The sequence below is a fragment of the Centropristis striata genome, chromosome 24, assembly GCF_030273125.1.
Source record: "Centropristis striata isolate RG_2023a ecotype Rhode Island chromosome 24, C.striata_1.0, whole genome shotgun sequence".
NCBI classification, from domain to species: Eukaryota; Metazoa; Chordata; class Actinopteri; order Perciformes; family Serranidae; genus Centropristis; species Centropristis striata.
The window spans coordinates 6,366,296-6,389,467 of NC_081540.1; the positions used below are offsets into that span (position 1 = coordinate 6,366,296).

Below are 23,172 nucleotides of genomic sequence, written 5' to 3' on the forward strand. Positions count from 1 at the left end.
CATACAGCTACCGCACCTTGTTTCTCCCCAGCCTCATCCTCTCCATCAAATATGGTCACTTCTAGCTCCAAAAAGACCAAGATGGCTACAGTAAAAATGCCCAAATCAAGGCTCTAAAACTTAAATTAAGGGCTGATGACAGGGAGGTTACATCTACGTCTCTCTTGACTGTAAAGAGTGTTTGGAGCCACATTTAAAGCCATTATGCTCCAGGCTGCTAATGGAGCTTCAACTGAGGCACATGTACATTTGGTAACCAATAATCAATCAATCCTTTGGTTAATCAGGCCAAAGACAAGAGGCTGCAGGAGAGAGACGGCCAAATACAGACAATGGAGGAGAATGTGCTGCGTTCATAATCTCCAAACTGTCCGACACACGCCAGCAGGACAGGTTTAATGACGAGTGCTTTCCAGGGAGAAACAGCCTCCGAGAGGATAACAAGCATCCAAACGCCCAACCCCAGGGAGTGACTCAGCAGCAGCTGTTGCCATGGGTTACCAGGCATTGGACAGTGACTCCACCCCATCTGCCGCTCCACCTCAAATCCTCCGTCACTTTCTCTGTGATGCAGGCCTGTGTGGAGCCATGCAGCATGCAGAGAGGGGCGGGACGTGTTAATCCCATCTGTGGAACGACCTGCACTAGCCCACTAACCTCCACATCTACGCCTCCTCCTCCATGCAGATTAATGCCTTATTAAGAGCAACTGACTTAACGCCAATCCACTTACACTAACATGTAAGACTTACATGCAGACTGTTGCAGCGTTGCGTGAGATCGATCTGCATTGCAAGAAACAGCTGAGTAACATCAGAAGGAAAAAAATACAAGTTAAATACTGCACAAAAAGATGCATCTTGCATGCTTAAAAATGTCGATTCATTTCCCACATGGCTGCTCCCCTGATAGCTTTAGCATTCAAAATGCTACATCCATACACACTGAATGTAAAGCCCAGGCACATCTCAATTAACTAACAGCATTACATATAGGTATAAATGCATTACATTTACGGGAAATGTCAGTGATGTCATGCTAATGACATTAAGGCTTTGTCGGCGGTGGCTAATTTAGGACGTTGAGTAAATCTCCCGCTGAGGCTGTACTCTGGGTCAGGGCGTGCTGTCCCATAAGCCTCTGCTCACCACTGCTGCATCACCAGATAATACATACATGAGTAATAACTTCTTTTTCGCCATGCTTTTCATTAAAAAAGAGCTTCAAAATGATTTCACGGGCTGAGTCTACTTCCTGGAATGCAGCGCTAGTTTCTGCATTTATCACTGGCTTTAAAGTGAGATTTGACAGGAAAGAGCATCATGACAGGTGGTCTAACAAGTTGCTTTCATTACCCTGCCTGTCTTTCTATACACACACACACACACACACACACGTGGGGATACAAAATTCATCTCCTGTGCTGGTAAATCCCTGCAGGGCTTGAGACATTTAAGCCTTATAATAGTGCCTATAACAGCCTCATCCCTTAAGTAATGCTAAAGGATTGTTTGGCATCTGAGGAGGGTGAGATGGTGTGAAAAGTGGGTTAGACTAAGAGAAGAGCAGCCTGATTGTTGAATATTGCAAATATAAAGTGTGTGAGGGTTCGTGTGGCCGGAAAAAGCACACCGCAGCACAAGTCTTTAGTAACAAATTCTTTTTTATTACAACATTTCACGGTTTTCCATTCTGGTAATGGTTTGTGGCAGAGTAACATGACTGCTGGAACTCCAAACAACTTTGATCTACTGTTGAAAGCAAACAAATGGAATCAATTTCCGGTGTATATATTTATATATTTTTTATCCTTTTCTTCATTTGAGGCAATTCAGAAGCTATCCCGAATCACTCCAATGAAAGAGGAAGGGGGGCCTTAGAATTAAACCGTAAACAAGGTCCGTTTGAGCATCTCCCAGATCTAGATGGAATCCGTTACATTTTTATCCTCGTGTACATACAAAAGAAAAAAAAAACATTGTGACAGACAACAGTATCAATTTTGGGGCTTTACATTTTGGCCAGCGTACAAACAAAGTTGTGCATTTCCGAAAAATTAGAAGACGAAGAAACAATAATAACAAAAAAAAGCCTGACGCCTCAGCTGGGGGCGCAGAAGCAGCCACACAGGAAGTCGGGTGTTGGTGCGTGAGACGGTGATGTGCTTCCTGGGACGCAGGCCACGCCCCGTCCCTCAGGCCCTCTCCTCTGCACGTCGGTGTAAAGGTGTGAAAGAAGAGAGCGGCTCCCCTCCTCCGCCTCACACAAATCCTCCTCATCATCTCCATGTGACGGTGTTCGAGGGGACGGGGCCGAGCCACCCTGGCGAAAGCATCATCCCTGCGTCCACAGGCTGTGCAGCTTGGTTATTGTCGTCGTTTCATAATTTCGGTTACAAAGTTATACAGCTAAAAGAGGTGACTGAAAACAAGGCAATGCGGGAGGAGGAGGAGGAGTAGGAGGAGGAGGAGGAGGGTGTACAGTGCATGATGGGAGGGAGGGGCTTCATGAAGATGCCTTCTCCTGTTCAATGGCTGTGGGAAGAGAGGAAAAGATGTCAGAACAGGAGTGTTTTCTGCACAGGACACAATCAAGAATTTGGGGGATTTGAGCCTTACTTTCTTTCGTCGGCAGAGGATTCTTCTCTTGCGTCTCGGTCTTCTTCAGCTTGGTCTTGTCGAAGCTGGTCACCTCCGAAATGTCGGGCTTGTCAGACATTGTTGCAGTTATCTGAAAGAGCAGAAAGTCACTTTAAAAAGACAGCACAAAAAATATATCAATGTATATTAATGAGTTTTTTATACATTAAAATAACCAGCAGAGCATGTGGTTCACCCTATCAGCCGAAGGGCGTTGCCTAAATCTCAGTGCCCAAAAAAAAATCAGTTAAACTACATGCGCAACCGCGGGACTACTTTTCTCCCTAATGTGCGTCCGCCTCCTTTTGTTCGCCCTGCGGCTCCGCTCAGCGTGATTTGCCTGCCATCCAGCCCCGTTATCCAACACACACACATACACACAGCCGGGATGTTGCACACACTGCTCCAGACAATGACGCCAGTTCAAACTCGACATTTACATAACAACAGGAGTTCCCATGCTGGGCTGACCGAGAAAATATAGAAAAAAAAGGAGAAAGACTGCAAGCTTGTGTGCCAATATTCCATAAAAATACCTTTAAAAAATGTAATCTAGGATGTAAAATATTGATTTAGAAGTGTCCACTCAACATCCAAAAAATCCACTTGTCACGTATTTCACCCCTCAGGGTGCAATCTGAAGGAACCACCGCCCAGATTTTGCACATTCATGCTACTCTTAAAATCCAAGTTCAGCACCTCAATTTAAAAATACGCTAAAAAAAACACCCACGAGGCTTTTCCACGGTCAAAAAGGCATCATGTTAATAACGGAAGCATGCATCTCGATGAGAAACGTTAACAAAGGAAATCGACTCATATGTGAATGTGTTCGCTTAGGACAAAGACGCCACACATGTCACATCACACTCCGTTATTAGCTATTAAAACACAAAAACCAAAAGCTTTAAACTGTAATTATGATACATTTTGTGTCGCATGTCCCGGATCACAGTCCTGGCGTGGATGTGTCCTGTCTGCAGGCTATGAAGTGCAAACAATAGGAATGATGAGTTGAATGGAGCTTACCGTAAGTGGCGGTGGCTGGGTGCGCTCTGGTCAGTGCGTTGCAGCAGTAGTGGCGCGTCTTTGCGCAAGCATTAGATATAGTCAGAAATATGCTAATGACATCTGACATCACCATCCCATCCTCCGTATCCCCCTGCTGGAGAGACACGCTCCCTCCACCTTCATCTCCATCCTCAGCACTGAAAACACACTCTTATCATCTCCCGCAGGACACAAATGTAAAGAAATGTTTTTATTGGGTTTCTTTGCTCTGCTGCTGCCACGTGAAGCGGAATGACACGCGCAGTATTTTATATTATCACTGTTTAATGTCACCATGGGTCACATGTTACCACCATAATGAATGTTTCTGTTTAAAAAACACTATATTCCGATAAAAAGGTCTCACTTTTTAGTTTTAATAATGTGCCTTTTCAGTGGCACATTATTTCTCCTCATGACTTTTCTGTCTGCAGCTGCTCTGCTTCACATTCCTGCACAGAGAGCGCCCCCTGGTGGCAGTTTAACGTCCATTCTCATTTTAATTTAATGTTGCTTTAGGGAACTTTACATTTTAAAAAAAATCAGAAAAACATCTGAAAAAATGTTATGATTGATATATAAAAAATGTAAAAATGTTGGGAGATAAAGGTAATAAAAGACTCAGATGAAGAATAATCAATAAGAATGAAAATAAATCGAAAATGTTGAACAACAGAGAAACAAAAGGTTGTCAATTTTAAAATGTGAAAATATAAGAGAAAATTAAAAAAATATATATATAAAGAGAAATAAAAGAATCAGTTATTTAAACACATCAAGAAAAAGAAAAAATAAATAAGCAAATTAAAAATGTTGAAATACAAAGAATAGAAGCAAATACAAAAAATATATTTTTAAAAATTTGTTGCAGTTATGCAAAAACATCACTTAAGTTTATGTATTATTTGTTAAGTTTTTTTAAGTAAATAAGATGTCGAGATATTGTCAATTGAATAAAACAAATTATTTTAATTGGAAACACAAAGACATAAATAGAACTAAATAAAGTTTTGAAATGCAAAGATAAAACTGTTGAACTACAAAGAGAAATAAATAGTTTTTGTCAATTTTAAAATGTGGAAAAATAAGGGGAAATAAGAATACATGAAAAATGAAACAAAAAGAAAATCAGTTCAGTTAAACAAAGCAAAACAAAGCAAAAATAAATTTAAAGTAAATTTAATTTTAATTTAAAATGTTGAAATACAAAGAATAGACAAATATGAAACTTTTTTTAAAGCATTTTATTTATTGTCACTATTAAAATATATATATTTACTACCAATAATATATATGTATCTGTATATATACACACATTTTCTTATTCTTTTAAAAAAAAAAAAAATGGCACTCTAAAAGGTACTAAATTTCCAAGTTCTTAGTTTTATTTACTTTGTAACTTCAGATAAGATCCACTCAATAACCACTTAAATCAGCTTAACGGCACAATTTATCATATTTCTCATGTGTTATTGTGGGGAGTCAGCATATCTCTACCTCTACTCCTTCAAATGAATAAATAATAACTAAATCTCTCTTCCAACTCTGAGGAAACAAAGTGAGCAGAGACAAGCGTGTTTAAGCCATTGTCAGGGCTTTATTGTCAAAGATACAGCTTGAAGTGTTACATATAAAAAAAAAAAAAATTAAATCACACTTTTCCAACTTTTTTTTGTTTGTTTTTAAATCCACCTACAGGCAAACAGTGAAACCTGCCTCATTCAAACACAAGTGACCCGTTACAGCTGTGATGACGTGAAATCAACACTATAACAAGCTTCAGGCTCAATTTTTAACTCATGACCTTTTGGAACGTGGGTAAAAACACCCAGCTACACCTCGCATCAGACACTTTAAATCAACTACAGAGCTGTCGGACAGTTTGGAAAGTTGTTACTTAATATTAGAGCTGTTCAGCACAATTATGAAGGAGAGGGTTGTCGTACAGATGAGCCACCACTGGGTGACAGCAGCTTATTGTGGGAGAGACTACACTGCAGAGATGCACCAGCACATTCATGACACTCACAAAAAAAAGTGTTTTTATTTGTGTCCTGTGGCCCAATGATAGCACGAAGCATACAATCAATACAGCATCAGCTAGATTTATTTTTAATACTTTTAGCAGCGGTTAAAGCAAACACTCTGGGGCAAAAAGGTGCTTTTTTTTCTCTTTTTTTTTGTGAAGCAGAAAAAGCCAAAATAATTCTAATCACATGACACGGTGGAATGCTTCATTTAAAGTTCAATATGAGGTAAAAAATAATACATAATTGTGACATAATGGAGCCTTTGGTTAAAGTGAAGGCCGGGCCTCGGGCGATCGAGGTCGGTAAGACCGAAACATGAGGGAGAAAATGAAAAAAAAAGAAAAAAGAATGAGATACTCATAAATACAAACTTGGTCTTCTCTCCGTCTCCTGGGTGAAAATGTCAAAGAATGTGTGGGCGTGACCTTCTAAACAGTCACATGGCCAAAAACCAGAAAGCCTTTTTTTGAGCCTTTTCTGGAGGAAATGTGGCAAAAAGTGCCCCGACGCAGGGGAGAGAGAGAGAGAGAGAGAGAGAGAGAGAGAGAGAGGCCGGGGGCCGCTCGCCCGCTCTCCTTCTTTATAAGGGAACGTGGCTGAAGAGGTAGGACACGGACTCGCCGTTGTGGGTTCTCCTGATCGCCTCCGCCAGGATCATGGAAATGTCGATGACCTGGAGGAAACAAGTCGAACATGTGATCAATTTACACTACCGGTCAAAAGTTTTAGAACACCCCAATTTTTCCAGTTTTTTATTGAAATTCAAGTAGTTCAAGTCAAATGAACAGCTTGAAAGGGTACAAAGGTAAGTGGTGAACTGCCAGAGGTAAATAAAAAAAGGTAAGCTTAACCAAAACTGAAAAATAATGTACATTTCAGAATTATACAAGTAGGTCTTTTTCAGGGAACAAGAAATGGGTTAACAACTTAACTCTATGGAGTCTTGGGCTATTTTGTCCATTTTTGAATTCTTTTCATGTCTTTGTAAGTCATTTTGTGTCTTTTTTTGGTAATTTTGTGTCTTTTTTTAGTCATTTTGTGTCTTTTTTAGTCATTTTGTGTCTTTTTTGTCATTTTGTGTCTTTTTTTGGTCTTTTTGTGTCTTTTTTTAGTCCTTTAGTCCAACATAAAATGTGATTTTGAATCTTTTTTTTACTTTCAAAACACTATCATGCTCAATAAAGAATTTTAAATGTTGCAAATGTGCATTCATTTCAGAGTACACTGAGACATTAAACTGCATCATTTTCAATTAAATTCTGGAAAAGTTAGTGTGTTCTAAAACTTTTGACCAGTAGTGTATATTGTCAATTTACTGTGTAATCTGACTATTGGGAGCAACAACTTTTGAGCATCATCAATTTAAATTCACAAAAAGTGCTTTTCTTTTGGCTCCTGATTACTATAAGGGAGCTTTCACACCAGAGTTGCTGCTTCAAATGAACTCTGGTGCATTTTGTCGTACAGTCCGTCTGGTTTTTGCTGGTGTGGACGATCAATCAAACTCAAAAGTTTGATTGGTTGTCAAAAGTATCGATACCCAAAAAAGTATCGATACTAAAACGTTGTATCCGGATACGATACTCATTTTAAAAAGTATCGAGTATCTGAAACTTGTTATCATAGTTGCAGTTTCTTTTTGCAGAACTGTTTTTTATTATAGTCATTTAACCTGTGGTTCTGTTCATTTTTACATTTTGCATTTTTCTTGGTAATAAAAATATTTCTGTTAAATTTTGGGGTCTTTGTTTTTATCCTTGTGGTATCGAAAATGGCATTGAGTATCGAATATTTTAGTATTGTGACAACCCTAAAAACTAGAGGTTTTGTTTCGCCCCAAGTGCACCAGAGTTCAGTTCACTTCAGGTGAGAACAGTCCGAACCAGAGGAAGGAAGCGAACAAAAACACAGAGCATTCTGGGTTTGAATTTGGGTGGAAATCTGAGAATCAACACCAGGTTTGGTAGCAGCAGGCTTAAAAAATGTCTCATGGACAGACGTGGTTCAATGATGAGGTAAAGGCCCTCGCTGTGGTCAGACAATCGCAGAACACAGCTGCTTGTGACACACAAAAACAACAAAGTTTCAAATTATTTAACCACAGAATGGTGGAGGCTTGTTTCTAAAACGTGTCTGCTTTCCCTCACAGCGTCAACAGTGTGACAAACCATGTGAAGAGTGCAACAATGTGGCAACTTCACCACAAGAACATATATACAGTGGGTACAGAAAGTACATTTACATTTTTCACTCTGTTTCATTGCAGCCATTTGCTAAAATCATTTAAGTTCATTTTTTTCTCATTGATGTACACTCAGCACCCCATCTTGACAAAAAACTGAAATGTAGACATTTTTGCACATTTAAAAAAAAAGAAAAACTGAAATATCACATGGTCAACATCTCCTTGCCATAATGTCCGTTTTAGTGGAAGCTCTTTGACGCTCCATAATTACCCTGAATGATTACACTAAAGTCTGTTTGGCAGTTAAATAGTTGTCTGTTTGTCTCTTTGACACAAAGAATAGGAAAAATACAGAATTCACAGGAAGTTGTGTATAAGTTAGCAGTAGGGAAAGCCTCACCTCCAGATGACAAGAATACTTATTAAAGTAACTGTTTAGTCCCGTGGATGGGTTCGATCGTACACATTATGTTTCAGCAGTTACAGATCAGATTTTAATGCCGGGTGTATACGTGGCTCCAGAGATGAGACTGTAAATAATCTGTGAACTGCTTAAATTTTACTTAGTCACCAATCAAACTAAAGGGGAACTGGTTTCTCCTGTGTAAAAATTATAGTTAATAATTAAACCACCTGATGTCACCACTGTGTTATTACAGTTTGCCTTTACCGGTCGAATATAAAAGGACATTTAAGACTTTCATAAATATAGTAAATTAAGAAAGTAACCCCCACTTTTCTGCAGTTTCTCCTATTTATCATGGGCCAATTCAGGTTAAATTAACTTAGATGAGGTAACTGCACTACATGCATCATGTGCCAGTTTGTTTTATTTGCCTCGACAGAGTACAGTTACAGCTGAACACAAGGACTTTCTATAGAGCACATTTTGACTGGCAAAAGACTCCATCTCTTTAAAATGTTTCAAAAGATGTCTAAAAGCTCATTTAACTGCCGTTTTAAAATTCTAATTCACACACAAATACACTTTTATAACATGTTCATTTTTGTTTTTTATTGTTTTTGTTATTGTCATTATAACTTGTTGATATTATGCATATGTTTTTTCTATTACCAGTTTATTACTTTCTAGTGACTATGACATTTTAGGTGGAGGCTTTAAATAAGCCTCTCCCTGCACTTTACACTATATGTTATCTTTGTCATTTTATGTCATTCTAACTGTGCAAATAAAATAAAATAAACCTAAATTATTTTCTTTTTTATCTCTAACTTTGTTTTGGATTGAGTTTTTATTACTACTTTATTGTTTTACTGTTTTTAGTATTTTATTGTTTTCATTGCTTTTATTTATACCTATTTGTGTATGATTTTATTCTATTTTAATAACTGTACAGCACTTTGGTCAACTGAGGTTGTTTTTAAATTTGCTCTATAAATAAACTTTGACTTGACTCATTATTTAAGGTAATAACACTGTATACAGGAGAAAGAATAAAGAGGCCAGGCCACTGTTGTAATACATAATAAGACAGACAGCAGGTCAGCTGTTGGTACGGCCTTGAAAACAAACACATGACACATATTTACGGGCAGGACCTTGTGTTGTGTGTGTACCTGTATTTTGGGGCACGCCTTCATCTTCTCCTCCTGTGGGATGGTGTTGGTCACCACCACCGCCTCGAACGGCGCGCTGTTGATGCGAGAGATGGCCGGACCGGAGAAGATGCCGTGTGTGAGGATGGCGTAGACCTTTACCGCCCCGGCATCGATCAGCCTGCAGGAGACATAAAAACAGTTTCATTATAATAACTTTATTTACATAGCACCTTTTAAAAACAAAAGCTTACAAAGTGCTTCGACAGAGAGTAGCTCATCACAAGGAGAGTGATGCCATTTTTCAGTGGTCAAATTCAAGCATTTTTTAAGGACTTTCAAGGTAAATCTTCAAGCTTTTCCAGTATCTTACACCTGTTGTAAATTGCATGTTTTAGATGAGTACTTACATACCAATAGGGTTTTTTCATATTTAGTTCTTTTTTAATGTTCGTTATTCTTTTCTCATATAAATGTGTTTATCTCAGAAAAAGATTGGCCTATTTTATTTCATATGCTATTTTTATTTAAGATATTTTTTTTATTTAAATGTGCACTTTATGGAGCTTTTTTTTTATTTTTTTTTTTAAAAAGGTACTCCTGTTGTTAAACAGTATTTATGTTCACTTAAATAAACGGTTTCAATAAAACTTATAGTTACATGTCAAATTTGACTTTGAATTAACATTTGCTCTCACTTTGCGATAAAAATATCGGGATATATATTCAGGGTTCGTACACTTTAGCAGTGGTCAAATTCAAGCCTTTTTCAAGGACTTTCAACGTCCATTTTCAAGCTTTTCCAGTATCTTACACCTGTTGTAAATTGCATGTTTTAAATGAGTACTTACATACTAAAAAGGGGGAGATTTCACTGAACCATACCAACAGTGATGGTATTACACTTTTAGGAGGAACGATCTTCATTTCAGATAGGCTACTCATTATTTTTTACATTGGACATGTGATTATCTATAGTCTATAGATGGATATAGTCAGATTGAAAGAGAAATACAGTAAGAATTTCAAGCATTTACAAGCACTTTATCCAAAATCCAAGCACTTTTTAAACCTTGAAAATACAACATTTAAATTCAGGCATTTTCAAGGATTTCAAGCACCCGTACGAACCCTGCATAAGGCTAAAAACAATTCTTGCATTAAAATAAAAAATAAAAAGACTGTAGAAACAATCACAAGACAATCAAACACAGAGGAAAAGTATCCTGATGAAGCAACAAGAACAGAATTAGAAGGTAAAAGGAGTTAAGAAGTAAAAACAGTTGTAAGATGGAAAGAAATCTATAAAAGCGAGTCCGGTCTGATTTGGTTTTTAGTTTAGACTTTGGAGCCGTCAGAAGGAGCCGAGGATCTAAGGACACGGGTCCAATCAATAACTCTGATAAATAGCTAGGAGTCAGACCTGAATGAGCTTTAAAAGTGATCAGTAAAATCTTACGAACGAACAGGGAGCCAGTGCAAAGAAACTAAAATCAGGGTGATAAAAGTAGATGTTGTTATGAGTTCTACTGACTTGTCGGCGGCGTGGCAGATGGTGCCGCAGGTGTCGGCCATGTCGTCCACCAGGATGGCCACGCGGTCCTTCACGTCTCCCACCAGCACCATGCGGTCCACCTCGTTGGCCTTCTTCCTCTCTTTGTGGATGAGAGCAAAGTCCACGTTGAGACGGTCGGCGATGGACGTCACACTGGAGAGAAGACGGATCAGACACTGAAGTAACTAACTGAACCTGTTGATTCTCACTAGTCATGTTTAATGAAGATCTGCATGAGAAAAGCTTGATGGAAACACAGATTTGATAAAACTTTCAAAAATGTGCATCCAGGTGGTTTTGTCTACATTATAAGTTCTAATGTATCGAACATTTAACTCTCATGATCAGCTGTTTTCTCTGACATGAAAGAACAATTAGAAGTTGCCCAACTGATCCGATTCCTGAAGACTTCTCTCCATTTTCTCTCGTGTGGCCAAAGTTGTCCAATTAGCAACCTTTTTTTTTTTATTGTTGTTTTTCACTCTACTTCTTCTCATGTTTACTGACGGTTAGTCTACATTAGGGGTCTCAAACTCAAATTACCTGGGGGTCGCTGGAGGCAGTATCAAAATTACTAAAAAAAGACACAAAATGACCAAAAAAAAGAAACAAAATGACAAAAAAAGACACAAAATGACTGAAAATACACTAAATAACTTTAAAAAAGACACAAAATGACAAAAAAAAGACACTAAATGACCAAAAAGTGCACAGAATTACCAAAAAAGACACAAAATTATTAAAAAAGACACAAAATGACTAAAAAAAAGAAACAAAATTACAAAAAAAGTAATTAAAAGCGACCTTCCACACACAACACGGTAAAGTACCATTCATATAAAAACGCACGAAAAACTAAATTGGCCCGCAGGCCGCAAGCTTGAGACCCCTGGTCTACATCAACATTACACTGCCATCTTCTGACCAGAGTATGTTACTGCGGCTTTGTATATTTGCTTTAAACCAGCTGATGGAAACGTCCCCAACTTGCATTTTTTTTCATGCAATTTTTTTTCTTAATTTTGCTTCTTCCTGTGACCTTGTCACGGAAAGTAACGGGAGCTCGTCCTCAAAATCCTGCAAACCAAACAAGAATGATTTCAGAAGTCTGTGTCCCTGAAACTTGCCACCTTCTTACCGTTTTGCTCCGCCAGCGTCAGGAGACACGATGATGCAGTTTTTCCACTCAGGAATGTTTTCTCTGATCCACTGCAGGACAGCGGGCTCTGCGTAAAGGTTGTCCACAGCGATGTCAAAAAAGCCCTTTAATAAAAAAAAACCCCACAACAGCATTAATTTACTTATAAAGTTACAATAAAAATAGACTAAATATATGACAAAATGCAGCCCAGAGAAAAAAAAAAAAAAAAAAAAAAAAAAAAAATATATATATATATATATATATATATATATATATATATATAAATAAATGTTTGTGACACAAATGTAACTCAATCCAGCCAACTTTATATTATTAAAACATTATTTAACCTTCTCTGGTTTTAAAGCAAACACCATACTCACTATTCTTCCTTATCTAACACTTTAAAACAGCTCTGAAACAATAAAATCGCTTTAATACGTATTCTAAAAAGACCCACAAACAGAGCTGAAATAATAAAGGTGCTGACCTGGATCTGTGAGGCGTGGAGGTCCATGGTGATGATGTGGTCGGCGCCGGCCACCGACAACATGTTGGCCACCAGCTTGGCTGATATGGGTGCTCTGCTCTGGGACAAGCATCAAGACACAGTCGCTTCAGGTAAGTAAGGAGGAACAAAATACTGAAAGGTTTTCTTCTCATTTGTAATGCAAATTGATTGATGGGACAGTCTCCGTCCTACTGGGAGACGTTTCATCAGGACTTTGTGTGTCACTGTAAATATTTTAGACTTTTTGGCGCCTTGAGTCGCTCAAGAAAAGCCACCAACACGTAGATTTAGCAGACAGTCAGAGAAAATGTAATTCAGCTGACCAGGTTGAGATTAATCGAGCCTGAAGCATCAGTGACAAGAAATTCCATAATTTAAATTTGTTAATAATATTATGAACTCTCTGGGGTTTTTCCACAGGTTTTGCATCTCTATGTAAACAACACAATCATGGCTAGAAGAAGGGAGAACAACAATGTATTTTGTGCAGTACAGTTTATAATGCCAGAAATCATAGAAAAAGTTGAATTTTTATAATAATTTGCATATATTTGGGGCGGAAAGTGGCCCCTCTATATATTTGACATTTTTCCACAAGAGTCCAAAAAATTGGGATGTTGTCTAAAATAAACAAAACAAGAGTGAAACCATTTGAAATTTGATAAATATTTAGTTAATGTTTAGTTAAAACTGTACAAAGACAATATATTTAGTGTTTTTTGTAAATATACAATCTGAATTTGATGCATTCCTTCGACACAGCGCCCCAACTTTTTTGGAATCTGGGTCGTACAACCTCTTGTCCTCTCCCCTCGGCTCTGTGGTTCAGTCCAAGTTACACAATGTCTGTCACATGACTGCTGGTCACAGACAAGTCATTTATTGCTTCATATTTGCAGGGAAGACTTTGTGCAAACTTTATGAAAAATCGCCATTTCAAGATGAGATTTGGTTTCATTTCCCGACAGATTTTATTCAGTGACAGTCATCATATTTAAATATATAAGGATCATTTCTGTTTTTACAGTTTCTGTGATGATAAATGGCTTTTTTTCTTCCCATAGGTTGTGGGCCTCAGAGAGAAATCTTTGACCCTCTTGTGAGAAACATTAAATAAAACATATTGAATAACTGAGTAATGTGCAGACGGAGATTGTTTCTCTTGTTGCTTCACACAGCCCTGATTTGCTGTAGTAGTTATACAAACAACTGAAGCAACACAAGATAATGATTTACAAGATAAGCCCTTGGTGTGAACCGCTGCCTCGGTCGGCTGGAATGTCTGCTGTTCTCTGAGAAATCACAAATTCACACATCAAACGGCTCAAACCGTAAAGTGGGACGCTGCAGGAGTTTTCCCTCCAATACATCACTGCAAAATTATGTTTTATGATATTATTAACCTGCAGAAACTTTCATCAGTCACTTTAAAAAAAAGGTGCAGCACAGAGACTTCTTGTCCCACTGACACATTTAATAACTTTTATTGAAATAGTTATCAGAAATTATATTTGATATTACTCCAACTGTGATATCATGTATTATCCGTTTCATATTAATCATATTAATATTAGAGGCAGACAGATATTATTGGCTGATATTGGCCAATTAAAGGCATATCAGTATCAGTGTACATGCTGTCCAATATGTCCCTTCATGAAATATGTTTTTTCAGAATATATAATGCAGAAAATGTTGCTTGGCGTGATTTAGAAATGGTGTTAGCCATTATTTTTGAGTCCTACTTTTTTATATTTTTTTTGTTTATAGAATTGGCTGACAATGCAATACATTGTTCCTTTAATGTATAACAATTTTAAATATTGTTTAGTAAAGCTTTATTTTTGAGGAAGTAGCAGTTTCTACATATGTATTTTTATTCAAGCTAAAAAAAAAGATTAAATCTGCCACCAAAATCAGTATTGGTCTGACTCTAATTAATAAAGTTGATTGATTTTTAAATAATAATTAATTAAAAACACTTATTACTGCGTCTAAAGGAAATAAAGTGAATTATATTGTTAGAAATAGGTTATTAGCTGTTTATAAATGCTGAAATAGGAAAAGTAATCATCAGTTTTTCTATGTTTTTGACCGAATAAAAGGTCATCGTTGAAGTCTTCCGTCTTATTTTGACGACCTGAAACAGGAAGTTGATGCGTGCTTACCTTGTCTTTTTTGTCCTGCCGTGCGTACGGGAAGCAGGGGATGACGGCGGTGACGCGGGACGACGAGGCGATCTTGCAGGCGTTGATCATGATGAGGAGCTCCATCAGGTTGTCGTTGATTTCGCCGCAGCCGCTCTGCACGATGTAGACGTCCTCGCCGCGCACGCTCTCACCGATCTCTACGCTGTGATTGGACGACAGAGAGACATGTCAGAATGGAAACATCGTAAACACACTTCTGAGCATCTTTATGAAGCTGTATGAACATTTCTCAGACAGTTTGTGACTGAGCTGCAGTGATGCATTTATTTATTTGTTCCTTTCATGAAGGTGGATAGCAAAATGTGTACAGAGGGGGTTGAAATATATAAAATGTTTAGAAAATTCCTCAGTTAAAAAGTTAATATTTTTTCTTTTTTTGCGAAGTTCAACTAATGCATGATATGAAACATTGTGATCTCAATATAAACCGAAATAATTGGGAAACTTAGTTTGTGTACCAATAATAAAACATTTAAAGAAATACTTTGTTTGGTTTTTAGAGACAAAGTTCTGAAATGTTAAAGTTGCTGCACAAATGTCTTCAATCATCAAAACCTCCAGATCATCTTCAGAATCAGAGACTCTCTGTCCAAATAATCAGTAAATGAGATAAGGAATCATATACAAAACGTGTACAGAGCAGGCGGCAATCTCCGTGCCTGAGCATGGAGGCCACCAGGAAGTGCATAAAGCCTGCAATTCACCGAAAATTCCAGTAGGGGATGCTAAGTTTGGCTGCAAAAGAAATCTGCCCTTTAATTTCAGTGCTAAATTTGAAAACTTCTCACTTGATTTATTACCTCAGAAAAAATTTTCAGGGACAACACTATGGTCTCAATCGCTAGTAAAAAATCTTCTTCAAGACAATTTGATGTCAATAGTTCTAATAATGGCCCCATTTAGAAGAAAATAGAAGATAAAGAATCTTATGATTTGGGGCGTTTCTAGCTTTGATTGACAGGTCACTGACAAGGCGAGCCGTCACCAGGAGAGAAGCAGAGCAATGCGTATCCACGGCAACGTGTCAATAAAGTTCTATATAACGTTATATAGATAGAAGGACGTTTAGCGGTTTGGTCTCATAACTTTGACCCTTTCACTGTATTTTCACTTAATGACAGTTTATTTGAACGTTTTGTTCAGTAAAATGTCTTGTTCAGTGTTTGGTTGGACTAACAGACACTCCAAGGAGTCGCTGTTCAGTTTTCTGAGGTAAGAAAGATACATTTTGTTTTTGTTTTTTGCTAGCCAAAACTAACATCCCAGTTAATGCTCCAGTTAATGCTAACATGAATTAGCAGCGGCTTCTCTCAGTCGGGTTGCCGGTGTAGAGATGCATGTAGTCAGTGTCGTCAGATCCCTCGCGCTCCTCCACAGTCCAATTATGGTCTGCTCCGCGTATCGGAAACATGATGGCGACGCAAGATGGCGACAAGTGTAACGCTGAACTCGAGGCTTCCAACGGGCAGTCCACAAACCAATGGGTGATGTCACGGTGACTACGTCCATTATTTATATACAGTTTATGGTACAGAGACACACTCTACACCTTCATGTTTGGAAAGGAGCAGCAAGAAGAAAACATTTCTCATAAATTCTTATGAGCAGTGAGTGTTGTACAAAAAGCTGCTTTAAATGTTAAGAAACAAGTTGGGGCCGAGTCTCAGTTCATCTGAGAAAACAAAGTTGTCAGAAGGTAAAAACTGCGCTACCAGGCACACACACACACACACACAGACACACACACACACACACACACACACAGACAGACAGACAGACAGACAGACAGACACACACAGTGAGTGACGCTGAAGCAGGTAGCGTGTGTGTGTGAAACATTCCTGTGTGGGGGGACGAGCAGGTCCTCCGTCATGTGACCAGTGGACATGTACAGTTGTAAAGGGTGAGAGGGAGAACAGTCACAAGGCTGTAGGTTTTGTTAAGGGAGGCCAGTGTGTGAAGGCTTGACGTGCTGGGAATAAAGGCCGCCACTCACATTGTTCAAACTTGTATTATAACATGCTCGTCATCATTTAAACACAACGTGGGCTGAATCTATTACGCATAAAATCGTCACACCTTGAGGAGCTGCTTCAAGCAACGTTTGACATTTAGTGCCTGTAAAGTGACTCCGGGGCTTTCTGGAGTTTTAAGTAAGGGCACGGCAATTAATAAGCTTTATTTTTAATTAAAACTATGGTTCCCCAGAACAAAGAAAACAAGATAAACAAGATAAACAAGATAAAATTATTACTGTGCCGAATTCTGATTGACAATGCTGCACTTGCGTTATAAATGCAAAGCACAAATAAAGAACATTTTAAAAAGCTGCCACAGACTCCGGCTCCAATGTGATTATTTATTATGACATTAGCAATAAAAACCAAACGCCTTTATTAGGGTGACTGCCAGGACATAGGTTAGACTGAGGTATTATTAAAGCTCCTTTTGATATCATGAACACGTCCAAAGTCTTACCACATCTTAGAAAGCACATCAATACATCACGTATTGTGCAGAAAATAATATAGCAGAATGAGCTAAATCTGCCCATATTTATCATGGCAATATTTGTTTACATAAGCACAGGCAAAACTGCAAACCCTATATCAATATTTATTTATGCAGGAGATGAAACTGTAGAGGGAAAGCCTATGAAATAGAAAATCATAAACAAGTTGATAATGAAACTACAAAAAAAGGTCTAAGAGCCTCTCATCTCAATAACAAGTCATAAATCTAATATATATAACTGTAATATCTTCCGATTTTGCTGGCCCAACTAAACTGATCTTGTTTACTGGTTTAATTCACTCTTTCCCTTTATATTTATTTATTAGTATTTATTTTTGTATATACCCATTTCTGTATAATATTTATTTTACTTTTTCTACAAATGTCTTTTTTTTGGGTTGAAATATATAAAAAGTTCAGGAAAATCCTCAGTTAAAAAGTTATAATTTCTTATTTTTTTGCAAAGTTCAACTAACGCGTGATATGAAACACTGTGATCTCAATATAAACCGAAATAATTGGGAAACTTATTTTGCCAAAACAGAGCTGCCTTAGTTTGTGTGCCAATAATAAAACATTAAAGAAATACTTTGTTTGTTTTTTGAGACGAAGTTCTGAAATGTTAAAGTTGCTGCACAAATGTCTTCAATCATCAGAACCTCCAGATCATCTTCAGAATCAGAGACTCTCTGTCCAAATAATCAGTAAATGAGATAAGGAATCAGATCAGCAGCTCATGTTATTTCTCTGGAAACATTTACTGTGATCAAAGAGCCAGTATTAAAAGTTCAAACTGGATGTGGAGAATGTACTTCTGCGGCCTGAGCATCTTTCAATAAAGTTTTGGAATGCAACCAGTGTCAACACAATCGTTATTTGAGACATTTTTCCTGTGCAAACAAACAAACTCTTTCGGAGGAATCCACTCCCCCTGCGAGTCACCTGGCACGACCTGTGTCGTTGCTGTGAGAAGACTTGTTATTAGCGGCTCGTTCTCACCTCCCTGTTAGTCTGCGAGGATGAGAAAGTAATCTTTGTTTTGCACTTTGTGTCGCCCAAACAGCGGCGTTCCCTAGAGAGAAACCGGAGCAGAGTTTTCCCTGGATTTTACAGCTGAGGCCGAAAACATCCCCAGCAGAGACGGACTTAGACAGATAAAGGGGTCGAGACACCTTTTTGAGCCGGTTTAACCAGGAAACTGGTGTTGGAAAGCTTTAGTCCCATGCAAAAGGGAAGAGTGCAAAAATACATGCTGTCGCTTTTACCCAGAGTGCATTACAATACTTTGAGTGCAGCAGTGAGCGGGAATTAAATCCACAGGATCACAAAACACACTAATGCAGCGCATGGTTTATTATTACAGGAGTATAAAATGCACTTAGGAGATTGTTGGAAAGCCACAGATACATGCTGAGTTTAAAGCTGCACCGGATGAAGCGTGTTGTGATGAGTTCGGGTCAACAAAAAGGGCCAGCGTGGAGCCAAAAGGTCATCCTGCAGAAGTTCACGCGAGCTACGTGACCTCAACTCACTGTGCTCAAGGCCAGGCAGTAAAACAGGCAGTAAAAGTCATAGTAAAAGTCATTTGAAAAGCTGATATTAAACGAGGCTAGCTGCTAGCGTGCAGTCACTAATTCAGCTAATGTTAGCCTGGCTGCTTTGGTAATGAGCAAAAATTAAGTGCATGTGATTTAAGTTATGTTGCAAAACAGGCACTAATGACAGCTACACATGCATGTCTATATTCTCAGGGAAGGTGAGACACTACAGGCAGAAACATCTTTATATGAACTGTTTACTTGTAAGACTTTGGGCTGTTTTGTCTCAATAACACGTCTTATTTCATACTAGTGGGAAGAAAACAATCTGAAGGTGTTGATTTTACTACACTTGGTCTATTAGTGGCTGTACATTTCTCCTTAATGTACAAAAAGTTTGCATTAGATAATGTCTCGTTTAAATGTTTAAATGTAAAATTTCAGAAAGCTTGACTTCCAAAAAATAATTATTTTAATGGAAGTGATCATGGGGCAAGTTTTGTGGTATATATTAGTTAAAATGTTACACTATTTATCTGTAGTGTCTTGTAAATGTATATCTATAAAAGGATGTTTTCTCAAAATTAGTTTTTCTCAGACTCTGCCAGAAATCTTCACTTACTGCTGATTTTAGATCTACAGGGATGAATTACAATATTTATTTTTTCTGCAAGATGAAAAATAGCCAAAAGAAATGTTATCTTCCAGAGAATCCATTACCCAGTTTTATTCATGTCCATCTGGTTCACTTTAGAGCAACTCCTGTCCCTGACCCACCAGTTAATCCCCTGGGCAGACACCTTGGATCCGTTATGAAGTGCATGAATGTTATGTGGCGGGCTAAACTCGACTTTAGGTAATGGGAAGCACTGCAGTAGCCATGTAAAATGAAAAAAGTGCAGGTTTTCCTTTTGTATCAAACAGCAAAAAAGTTAAAGCATGATGTATTTTCTTTCATTTGCCTACTTGATATATGTGCATCCTGTGATGTGATTATGCACACTGCAGTGTCACCAACAACTATCTTGACAACTGATTGATTTTCAAAGAAAAAGATCCTAAGATTCCAGCTTCTTAAATGTAAATAGTCCAAATTCTTCACTCCTCCAAGACAGATATTGGCATATCCTTTAGTTGTGGACAAAACAAGTCATTTGAGGACATTGTCTGTGTCTTGGGAAATACTGATTGAAATCCATCACATTTTATAAACAAAACAACTAATCATCAAACAGTGAAAATAATCAATAGTTAAAGGGGAACATTTGAAACAAAAAAACATGGGAAAATGTTTTTTTTATAGCTGGTGACAGTATTTTATGATTTAAGAATTCCCTCTGTTAAACCTTAGACTTGAATATCTCTTTTTTTCTTCTTTTTGTAAGTAATCAACTGGGGAAGATTTATGATAATATTTACTAATTACATTTTTATTCCTGTTTACCTGTAGTGTCTCCACTGAAATTAAAGTTATCCTCTTAATTTGGAGACAATATTTAATATGTAATACCTCTGTCTGCGGTGACTGTCATAGTTGACATTTATTTACCCTCTCAGATCTGATAATAGATGATAATAACTCAAGTAAACTATGTAATCGTATGTAGTTAACCAGCTCACGTTAAAACCACATTAAATGACAAGCTGCCTATTATGCTTCTTTCCTACACAAACTGGAGAACAGTGGAGCCTAAACCAGGTTTTATTCAGGGGTTTCAATGCCTGAGTCCATTTTACACAACAACAGGTTTCAGGGCTAATGCTAACGTTAGCTAACGTTGCTAGGTGTCACGTCAAATTTCGTATCGCGTAACATTCTGTTCCCACTTAAAAACGAGCAGCTCTCCTGCTCAGAGTAAACAACTTAACGGGGCCAATTAAAACGCAGCTGCCACTTCTACTATACATATGTTCTTATACATAGTTTATACTAATAAAGAGTTTAGGGGAACACTTTACGAAACTTGGCCTGACACTTTTTTGTGCCTGCACCAAATCATGCGTAACGTTAGCGCAGCTAGCAGCGAACAACACAGACCGTTACGTAATTTCACGACTATTCCGATTCTGTCAGCGTGGTTAATTTAACGGCTAACGGTGCAGAAAAAACACAGTAGCTCAAAATTCAGCTAAAACATCACGAGGAAAGCTGTCCGAGAAAGGACTCACAGGTGTTAGCTTGCGATAAGCTCGCTAGCCTGCTGTGTTTACATGCGGCTAGCTTGTCACGTGTAGAACGCTGAATAGTAAACTATTGTTAGCTTCGAGCTAACCTGTCCACATGTGACACCGAGGCAGCAGCAACACGAACAGCTACCCGCTGTAGCTACACACATGCTAACGCCACAAGGCAAGAGAACATCAAGAAGCGCTAACAGAGTAGAAATATCCTCACCATGTCTCCTGGTTGCTGAACTTCTTGGTGATGACTTTGCCCAGCTCCAGCCCCAGACGATCAGCCACTTTCTGGGACAGGTCGTGGTGCGAGCTCCCGCTAAAAAGCACGATGTTAGGCATGTCCAAAAAAACGCTGCAGTTAGCTCAAGAAAAGAAAAGAAAGGAGAGTAAAAAATGAAGGCAAGTCGCCCCACGAAAGGGTTGTGAAAATGGGAGAATTAGCGTGTTAATGTTGCAGCCTGGGCATTGCACTGGTGCAGCTCTGAGAGAGGAACAGAGAGGAAATATCAGGTCAGCATTTGCAAAGTAGAAAGGAAGTGGCCTCCCCTCATTGGACAGCACTGACACATGGACACTTATCACGCTGCTGTATTGTTTACCCAACATACAAAGGCATATTTCCAAGATTCACTAATAATATGAACCATTAAACGACATAAAACCTCGTTAAACAAATGTGGGTGTTTCATTTAAATTGATTTTACTAGCTAAATTAAGTTAATTTTACCAGCTAAATGTATCTTATTTTTCAGGATGATTGTGTTTTATTCTTTTATGTAACGTAAACATTTGTGTTTTAAGTTTATTTTTATTTTTTCTCGTTTTTCTAAACCACCGTGTAACCTTATTTTGAAAATCTCAAGGATGAAGAAGTAGTTCCTGGTCCTCAACATTATTATTTATAATGTTTAATTCAGATTCTTACATATGCAAATATGTTTGGTCTCCAACTGGTAGAAAAAATATTTGGAATAATAAAAACTGCTTATGCAAAAAATATATCTTTAAAACTATTGGCTGCATGTCTAAACGTGATTATACTACACAAAAATATGTAACCTGTTGTAAAAAATAATAATTAAAAACTCACATTTACAGCTATATAATATCAATCTACTTCTTCTGGTAACTACATTTTTGTTTGTATTGAAGCCACTTGCTCAGTTGTTTTGCTGTTGTGAACTGTATTGCCTTTGAATAAAAATAGATAAAATTAATTAAAACTATAATTCCTCACAAGAGGAACAGGCATGTATGTTAGCTTTCATTTTAAGTATTTTCTCATGTCATTATTTTTTATTCATGTATGACCCTGTACGTGTAATACCCACCCTAATACCCATTTTTTCTTTTTTTAGTCTTAATTTTCTTCCTGTAATTATATTTTTATAATAATTTACTTGACTTTTTACACCTTTTAGCCTTATTTTCAAAATCTCCCATATGAAGGCTGTTAAAAAACCTTTCAAACTAATTACTCATTGTACAATTATTATCTTTTCTTTTTAAACTAGTTTACTAAATAATGAATTCTTTTTTTTTGTATTTTCCCATAGTATTTTTCTTCATATGTAAAATAAAATAAAAAATTGTATCTACTATTTCTTATTTTTCCTCTTCCCTCTTTGCTTGTAATTATTATTTTATAAGTAGTAATGAAGTGCTTGAATGAGGTCAAAATCTCATTTTTTAAATAAAAAAAAGTACTTTTACAGGTTCATTAGGACTCATTTATTTTATGATAATAAACTAAATATCTTTGTTTTGGCCTTTGTTAAAAAGAAATCAAAATTATTTTTCCATTTTGTGACATTTTGGTGAGGAGGCGGTCACCTGATATGCTGCCGCTCTGGACTCGTGTGATATTGGGTTTTGTAATTAGATTTTCCACTCAGCAGAGTCAGCTGAGAGCTAATATGTCTTCTTGGTTTCAGTGGGGACACACTTCGTACCATCATGGTTGTCATGTGCCACCCAGCAGCTAATTGACTGTCCTTCAGATCCAGCTCAGGTCACAAAGTACAGCATCTGGTTAGAGACATCCGACAAAAACAAAGACTTTCT

The 23,172-nt window shown here is 37.6% G+C and overlaps 2 protein-coding genes across 2 annotated transcripts; both read right to left on the minus strand.

The window, feature by feature from the left end:
- Positions 1 to 1,645: 1,645 nt before the first annotated feature.
- On the minus strand, positions 1,646 to 3,806 carry LOC131963122 (thymosin beta-12). Its single transcript, XM_059328265.1, has 3 exons — positions 3,669 to 3,806; positions 2,619 to 2,730; positions 1,646 to 2,534 (listed from the first exon to the last, which is right to left on the minus strand). The coding sequence occupies exons 2-3, from the start codon at positions 2,716 to 2,718 to the stop codon at positions 2,506 to 2,508; spliced, it is 129 nt and encodes a 42-aa protein (XP_059184248.1). The 5' UTR covers positions 2,719 to 2,730; positions 3,669 to 3,806; the 3' UTR covers positions 1,646 to 2,505.
- A 1,460-nt stretch (positions 3,807 to 5,266) lies between these two features.
- LOC131962988 (ribose-phosphate pyrophosphokinase 2) lies at positions 5,267 to 21,645 on the minus strand. The gene is made up of 7 exons (XM_059328113.1): positions 21,326 to 21,645; positions 14,837 to 15,020; positions 12,648 to 12,746; positions 12,155 to 12,279; positions 10,996 to 11,169; positions 9,483 to 9,642; positions 5,267 to 6,392 (listed from the first exon to the last, which is right to left on the minus strand). The coding sequence occupies exons 1-7, from the start codon at positions 21,445 to 21,447 to the stop codon at positions 6,300 to 6,302; spliced, it is 957 nt and encodes a 318-aa protein (XP_059184096.1). The 5' UTR covers positions 21,448 to 21,645; the 3' UTR covers positions 5,267 to 6,299.
- Positions 21,646 to 23,172: the final 1,527 nt, after the last annotated feature.

Coding starts and splice junctions, on each gene's coding strand:
- LOC131963122 (XM_059328265.1), bottom strand. CDS start 2,718: ATGTCTGACAAGCCCGACATTTCGGAGGTGACCAGCTTCGACAAGACC. Junction 2,535..2,618: donor TCCTCTGCCGACGAAAGAAA/GTAAGGCTCAAA, acceptor CTCTTCCCACAG/CCATTGAACAGGAGAAGGCA.
- LOC131962988 (XM_059328113.1), bottom strand. CDS start 21,447: ATGCCTAACATCGTGCTTTTTAGCGGGAGCTCGCACCACGACCTGTCC. Junction 12,747..14,836: donor GGCAGGACAAAAAAGACAAG/GTAAGCACGCAT, acceptor TGCTTGTCCCAG/AGCAGAGCACCCATATCAGC. Junction 12,280..12,647: donor TCCACGCCTCACAGATCCAG/GTCAGCACCTTT, acceptor TTTTTATTAAAG/GGCTTTTTTGACATCGCTGT.